The 7,628-nt window shown below is 32.8% G+C and overlaps 1 protein-coding gene across 10 annotated transcripts; it reads left to right on the top strand.

Annotated features, from left to right (window-relative positions):
- Positions 1-2,099: 2,099 nt before the first annotated feature.
- Positions 2,100-7,322, top strand: LOC107851064. Of its 10 annotated transcripts, XR_007047905.1 has the most exons (13): positions 2,107-2,596; positions 3,252-3,340; positions 3,603-3,756; positions 4,240-4,286; positions 4,405-4,462; positions 4,832-4,907; positions 5,027-5,113; positions 5,845-5,969; positions 6,043-6,111; positions 6,423-6,512; positions 6,657-6,726; positions 6,826-6,906; positions 7,019-7,322. XR_007047905.1 is itself a non-coding variant. In XM_047400383.1 (9 exons), exons 2-7 carry the CDS (start codon positions 3,257-3,259, stop codon positions 4,883-4,885), a joined length of 459 nt encoding a protein of 152 aa, XP_047256339.1. In that variant the 5' UTR covers positions 2,100-2,596; positions 3,252-3,256; the 3' UTR covers positions 4,886-4,907; positions 5,027-5,113; positions 5,845-6,907. The 10 variants fall into 10 exon arrangements, 1 of the variants encoding a protein (XP_047256339.1); XR_007047912.1 differs by having other exon boundaries at positions 2,100-2,596; positions 4,240-4,304; positions 6,319-6,726; XR_007047909.1 differs by having other exon boundaries at positions 2,101-2,596; positions 4,240-4,304; positions 6,043-6,726.
- The last annotated feature ends 306 nt before the right edge of the window (positions 7,323-7,628 follow it).

The following is a 7,628-nucleotide window of genomic DNA, read 5'->3' as shown; positions in this document are numbered from 1 at the left end:
GGTCATCTATAGCGGCAGATGAATGATCAGTTGGAAAAATCAAGTCTTAGACATATCCTATTGGAAGAGTTAATAGGATTTTATCCAACAGAAGGTTCATCTATTGCGTCAGATCATTAATCTGATGGTTCTTATGTTGAATCAGATGGTTAATCAGTTGCATTAGATTTTTTATCTGATGCTTAATCTGTTGCAACAGATGGTTAATCTGTTGCATTAGATAGTTAAACGATTGCATCCTATGCTAAATATGTTACATCAGATGATTAATTTGTTGCATCAGAATTTTAATCTGATGGTTCCTCTGGTGCATCAGATGATTGATCTATTGCATCATATGACAAATTTATTGTATCAGATGGTTGATATGTTGCTCCAGATAAATAATCTATTGGAGAAAACAAAAAACAATAGCACGATTATGTTCAACAGAAAAACTACAATATCACCATTTTTACCAAGAACAAGAACAGAACAAATCAACTCAAATCGTTGTTTTCTTTGTATAAAAACAAACAACAAAAATCAAACTTTAAAAAATTACAACAAACAACAAAAAATCATAATTTACTTCGAAAAGAGAAAAAAAAACCAAAAATTAGAATTTTATTCAGACCGCATTTTAAATTAAAGCAACAAATATTGAAATTGTTAATTAATACTATAAGAGAAGTTGAATCAAGTTCCTCATTTTTTTCAAAACTAAAAAGGCCATAAATTTTTACCTTTGAAAGAAGAAAAAGAATGATGATGAATTCGAAGCTATTGTTGCCACAGAGAAAAGTTGGCACATCGATTGAAGGTTGAAGAATTTGCACGTTGATTGAAGGTTGAAGTCGAAAAGGAACTCGAAGCCTAACTATTTATCGTCGGATGTTGAAGTCATCGAGGATTGAAAGGAGAAATTTGCAGAACTGTTGATTAGGAGAGAGTTGAGAGAAGTTGTTGAGAGGGAGAGGAGAGAGACTAGTTGATTTGGATTGAAGAGGGGAACTCGAAGCACAACTATTTGTCATCGAAGGTTGAAGTCGCCGAGGATTGAAAGGAGAAATTTGTAGAACTATTGGTTGGGAGACAGTTGAGAGAAGCTGTCGAGAGAGAGGAGAGAGATTGGTTGATTTGGATTGAAGAAGGGTGTGAGTTGAGTTGATTTGTATTTTTGAAAAGATTAGAAAGTTTTGAAAATATTAATCAAGTACATAATTAACTTAATCAAGTTTCCTAATGATATTTGACCCTTTAACTTGGTCAATGTCACCAATCCTTCATTCGAGACTTAAAACACCTTTCCTTCAATTTTCTCGTTACTCTTCTTGTACAGAGTTTTGTGTCATTGGTAGTCAGTTATATTCATTTAATAGTTCAAATTTTTAATTATTGTGATTAATAATATTTTTTTATTTCAATTTAAGTGGCACAATACTTAGATGACCGCAATAATTAATTAGAGATGATATAGTAAAATAACAATTGAAGTAGCAAAACATAAATGTTTTAAATGACTTACAACAACTAATTACAGGTGACATAGCAAAATTACTATAAAAATATTTATGAAAAAAATTTAAGTGGACCTCATATAAGACGTCAAGTTAATTTAAAATATTAAGAGTTAATTTATCATTTTTATATCCATTTTACCTTTTTTTATTAAATATTGTTAATTTTTAATACTTAAAAGACTTATAATAATTAATTAAGGATGATATTTAGTCAAACTACGGTTGAAGCAATTGAAGTAGACATGTCATAAATCATTACAACATTTTGATCATAAGGCCACACTAAATCTAGACAACACTTATAAAGTGTTGCCTAAAATAGTTTTGGACACGCTTTTAAAGTGTAACCTTAAGTTTTAACTTAGCCACAATAATTTTGACAACACTTGTAAAGTGTTCCCTTTAATGCTATAGGTTACATTTTATAAGTGTTGCCATATCATTATATAATTGGCAACACCTTTTATAAATATAATTACACTTTTAAAATATGGCTATTTTTATTATTTTAAAACAATAATTTATAAGTGTTGTGTTATAACTTTTTATAAAGTTTACACCAAAATATGACATTTCCTCCAATATTTTTAATACTAAAATTATATTCTCTCCAATATATTTTATTCCATTCCCTTTCAAATTACCCCCAAAAAAAAAAATCAAAAAACATAATGACATTAAGGTGAAATGTAGCCAGGGTTTATCCTCATCCGTGAATTAGAAAAATTAAGGAGTTAAGGAGCAATTTATTTTATCACTTTGGATGTTGCCTAGGGTTTATTCTTCCGTGAATTAGAGAAATTGGGGCATTGAAGCAAATATTCATCCGTAAATTGGTTTAGAGAAAGCAAATATTCATCCGCAAATTGGTTTACTTTTACATGTTTGGATACAATTGGGGAATTGGGGAATTTTATGCAAACACAATTTCTCTCACACTCACACTTTCTCTCTCTCGAATTTGGTATCGGTGTATAAACTTTTGATTGAGACAAAGAAACTGAATCTTTCGGCGATTTGCGATTCCAAAATGCGGTAATCATCGGTTACTAAAGTTGCTCCAGATTCATTTTTCTCTAAGATCTACTCTACTGGTAAATTCTCCGATCATGATTTTTTTAAAAAAAATTTTGTTAGTTTTTTTGTATTTATCAAGTTCAGATTTTTTCGGTATTATTTGCATGTGTTTTTGTTGAATTCAACTTTTTGATTATTTAGTTTTTTTTCAGTATCGGAGTTTTAATTCAATGTCCGGATTTGAAAATTAGTAACTGCATTGGTGCTGAATTTTGACTGGACGCAGAGTGTGAAAGATGAATTGCAAATCAATTTTATTAAACTTGTACTGAATTGATATTGCGTACTGTAGTTTAGTGTGATTCGATGTGATTTGGGTAGTACATTTGTTAGTTTTGATCTTTTTGATAAAAATTCAGCTTGTTGATTATCTTGCTTTGAGTCCTCGGTGAGTTCTTGTGATGAATTCTGATTAAATTATTGTGTCAAGCCTAGTGAAACGGCCTGCACTCGAGTTCTTGTGACGAATTTGCTTCGGTAGTTAGAACCTAGATCATATCAAATTTTTATTGAGTTAATTTTGCATCTTGTAGTGTAGTTTGATGTGATTTGGGTAGTACATTTGTTAGTTTTGATGCAATTGCAGTAACCTTCAGAAAGTTATAAAGTTACAAAGAAAAATTTTGTTTCTCAGGTGGGTTTTAATTGTATTTTTTTGGAAATTTTTTTTAGGAACAATGAGTCTTTCAAGTAGGACGATATATGTTGGTAATCTTCTGGGTGGTATTCGTGAGCAAGAAGTGGAGGATTTGTTCTACAAGGTCTGTGTAGTACACCTATGTCGTACTTTAGTTGGATGTCATTTACTAATGTCCAGTTTATTTGATTCCTAAACTAAATGTGTGTTGTGTGCAACTGTAGTATGGCCCAATAGCGGATATTGATATAAAATTCCACCAAGAGCCCCTAGTTATGCTTTTTTTGGGGTGAATTATAGTTGCACTGGCTAAAATAAATTTTATTAGATATTCCCTTCTTAAACTTTAAGCTATTTTGACATTGTTTTGTTGGAAATATTAACAGTTTGAAGAGGCTCGTGATACTGATGATGCTATTCGAGGGCGTGATGGCTATGATTTTAATGGGCATCGCTTGAGAGTTAGTAAACTACTAACAGCTTATAGGACACACACATATGAATCAACCATATGTGTGACTTGCATTTTTCTGAATCAAGGTTTCCAATTCATGTCTTAATTGCATTTGTGTTACCTTAGTGTTTCACCTAAACTCTTATGTTTCTTCATATAAATGCTCGACCCAAATTAGTTTGGATCAGTTATATAAAATCATCTGTATCAATTCCACTTTATTCAGGTCTATTTCTTTTCAATATTAGTCTGTCTTTCCAGTCAAATTAACACATCTAATACTTATAAGACACTTAAATTCTAAATAGTTTTCTTTTTTGAGGTGCTTAAGCCTTTTGAAATTGTTACATATCGTGTATCTTTACACTGGTTGAACTTGCACATGGTGGTCGTGGTAACTCATCGTCAAATGATCGCTATAATAGTGGCTATAACAGTGGCCGTAATAATCACAAATTTGGAGCGCCCAAGCGTACTGAGTATCGAGGCACGTTTACTATTAATTTGCTTGCCTTGTATTCTTTACTGCATTTCATGCCTTTTGATCTAATTCACTTGTTTATTTTCAGTTTTGGTTACTGGATTGCCCCAGTCAGCGTCCTGGCAGGATCTCAAGGTGAGTGGTGTATGAGAGGTAAATTATAAGGACCATGGTGAAAAGTGATTCTCCTTTTTCAGTATTTATCTTCTAACCGGCTAACCGCGAATATTGGTATTTTGTGTTACTTGTGTAGGATCATATGCGTCGAGCTGGGGATGTTTGTTTCTCATAAGTTTTTCGTGAGGGGAGTGGTAAGATAATGGACAACACATACTAGTTTTATGCTCCTCTTGTTTATCTTTTGGGTTATTTAAAGTTTTCTTTAAACTATACCAAAGAAGCTTGACTATATCAGGAACCAACACAGTTTCTTTTTCTCTTTTCTTTTCTTTTTTTCTCCGCATTTCTTTTGGGTTTTATTTTTTGAGGAAGGGTGGGAATAGAATGATCTATGATCCGTTGATTTGAAAATAGTAATTTAGTTTTTAGTTGCTGGATAACTAGTTGCTCCATTGTTTTGGTGGTTGTAAAAGTTATGGTCTTGAATTAGTTGATTATCTTTCCTTATTCTTTGACGCGATTATGTCAGAATACTTACACACAATTTTCTTGCTGTGTAGATCCTCATTACCCTCTGTGAATTCACTTACGCGGTGGTTTGGGGAGCCTGTTAAAGCTGCTATAATCAACTCCAATGTAAGCAATTCAAGCGGTTGCCCCTATTTCCCCACTATAGTGTTTGATATTCCTTATGTTGTAAGTAAGAAAATATTACTGTGCTGATTTGCCAAAATGTTACTGTGCTGATTTGCCAGTCTTTTCTCACTAATGCCCATGGCTACCCTTGTCTGTCCAAACGACATCAAAATCTAGTGACACTGTTTTTCAACCACTCAATTCAGGTATTGACTTTCAGTCCATTCTGGTAGTCGTAGTATTACTCTTGTTACTTGTTCATCTTATTCTGTTATTATCTATTGTTTTGTGTAGGATGATAATAGTATTATTTTGTTGTAGTATGGTTCTGCTACTATGTTATTTCTATTATTTCTATTATTTCCATTACTTCTTTTTATAGTATATCTTGAGTCAGAGTCTATCACAAACAACCCCTCTACCTCTGAGGTAGAGATCAGGACTACATATACCCTACCCTCCCAGACCTTACTTTGTGGGAATATACTGGGTATGTTGTTGCATATCTATAAAATTGGGTCATTTCATTGGTTAATGGTTCATTGTTATCTTCATACATCTGACCATATTATCTATTTTTCTTACTCTTTCATTTTACTTGTGTTTATTCCTTATGCTTTTTGTCAAATGTTTTCTTGTGATGCTGTTCGAGGAATCTCATACTTTTACCCAATTGCAGACTGCAATTCAGATATTTTTTCAAGTTGGAATTAGAAACTTGCGTTTCACCATGAATATTATTCACAATATTCCGCAATATGTTTTCACTATATTCCGGAATACTTGTTTGGCCATAAATATTCCAGAATACATTTTCATAATATTTGGATTTTTGGTGTTTTCACTATATTTGGATTTACTTTTTGCACTTTTTAATTTATTTTTTTCACAAAAATCTGAAGACAACTAAACTCCAAAGCATTGAAAAATATTCCAGCAATATAGGTATTCCAATTGAAAAATAACTCGAGCGCGGCATTCTAAAGCATGCCTTCAGCTAACCAGCAATACAGAAAATCAGAGTTGCTACATTCTCTAAGAGAAACAGATAAGACACATCAGGTTTACAGCGGGAACCATTATTAGTGTTCTTGTGCAAATAGACAAAATTGTTGGATGACCGAAGTTGTTACAGGCACTTTTCAGTAGCTTGGACAGTAGTGACATAAATCATGTGGAAGGACCCATGGATGCTTTATCAAAGGTGCCATTTCTCTGTTATTTAACACGAATTTCACTTGATAGTATCCCATAGTATACTGAAACTTGAATGCCAATATAGCAAATTGTTGCATAACTACAACGAGAAACAACTATTGTATTCATCAAATGAGACCCTTAAGATTGATAAATTTTATGTGTAGCGTAAGTTGTAAAGGTAAATGATCTTTGTGTCTCCTTACATTGTCAGTGAATGTGAATGTAAAGTGGTAAAATAGCCAAAGTGGACATGTGGAATAGGTGTTTTGTACAACTAATACTTAACTGGCGCACTGACGATCTTCAGCAATGCAGATATGCGAGGATGTCCCATAACTTCTCAATTCTGATATTTTTGGATTATCTGAATAACCCTTTACTATATTCCTTCCAATGTTTCTCCAGGTTGGCTAATTCTTTCCTTATTGTAATTCATTTATTGGCTCAGTTTTTTATTTGGTTGTTTATTTTGTCATATAGTTTACTATTAATCAATTCTGGCTTTATAGTTTCATTCTAACTCGATCTTTCAATGGACAAATTTTCCAGTCACCTCACATTTCTCTTAGAAAGCTGTCATTGAGTTCTGTTAATCAATATATATATGATGATGCCTAAAGTGAGTACCCCTTCTGTTGACTTATCCAGTTGTCTCCTGTAGCTATTGTCGTGGCCCATTTTCACCTCTTTGCTCATCTGGTTACTATTCTTATTTTAGATTTTGCATCTCTCCATGGATAAATACTTTCAAGGTTTGTTTTTTCTTGCCAATGACCCTACTCCAGAAGTGCGAAAGTTGGTAAGGAACACTACTGTAATATCTAATCTGTATGGTTGCTCTCTCCTCATCAGTGCAGAGTTTACTTTTGGTGTAATTTTTTTCTAATTGTTTGTTCATTTTGAATGGGTAGGAAAAATGCAGTGATCAAATTTGAATGGTGGCCGCCACAAGTCAACTCGATACAGATTGAAGTGAATGATGAAGAATTTTTGAACTATTCTAATATACGTTTAAATACATTTGATTCTGTGTTGAACTTATAAGTACAGATCTTTAAAATGTTGTTTAGTAATTAGTATGTGTAGTCATAGACATTTTTTTGAAGTTCATTGCAAATCTATGCATTTGAATTTGTTATTAGCTAACTGATGCATGAGATTATATATATGTATGTACATGTAATGTGATTAGTGATGAATTGCCACACGTGTTGTCATAGAGGATGTATAAAAGGCTACGATTTTGAACTGTGACCAGTAATTTAAAAAAGTCGCGCTTGTAAGTGTTGTTATAGAGGTGCTATATAAGGCTATACTTGTGAAGCTTGCCCAATAATAAAGCAAAGGCAACACTTGAAAGTGTAGCTTTATCAGATAAAAGTGTTGCCAATGACAAGCTGCAAAGCCTAGCCTCTATACCTTAATAGCCACGCTTTTTAAATGTAGATATATGGAAACACTTGAGAAGCGTGGCCAAAGGTCAAAGGTTACGCCTTTTTAGGCCACACTTTACAAGGGTAG

This window comes from Capsicum annuum, chromosome 12, assembly GCF_002878395.1.
Source record: "Capsicum annuum cultivar UCD-10X-F1 chromosome 12, UCD10Xv1.1, whole genome shotgun sequence".
Classification (NCBI taxonomy): Eukaryota; Viridiplantae; Streptophyta; class Magnoliopsida; order Solanales; family Solanaceae; genus Capsicum; species Capsicum annuum.
The sequence above is the reverse complement of the archived record's forward strand: the minus strand, read 5'-3'. Positions and strand labels throughout refer to the sequence as shown.

Bases quoted from the DNA above. Each gene is read 5' to 3' on its own strand.
- LOC107851064 (XM_047400383.1), top strand. From the start codon at position 3,257: ATGAGTCTTTCAAGTAGGACGATATATGTTGGTAATCTTCTGGGTGGT. The intron at 3,341-3,602 runs GTCTGTGTAGTA...AAATATTAACAG, and splicing joins TGGAGGATTTGTTCTACAAG to TTTGAAGAGGCTCGTGATAC. The intron at 3,757-4,095 runs GTTTCCAATTCA...TCGCTATAATAG, and splicing joins TTGCATTTTTCTGAATCAAG to TGGCTATAACAGTGGCCGTA.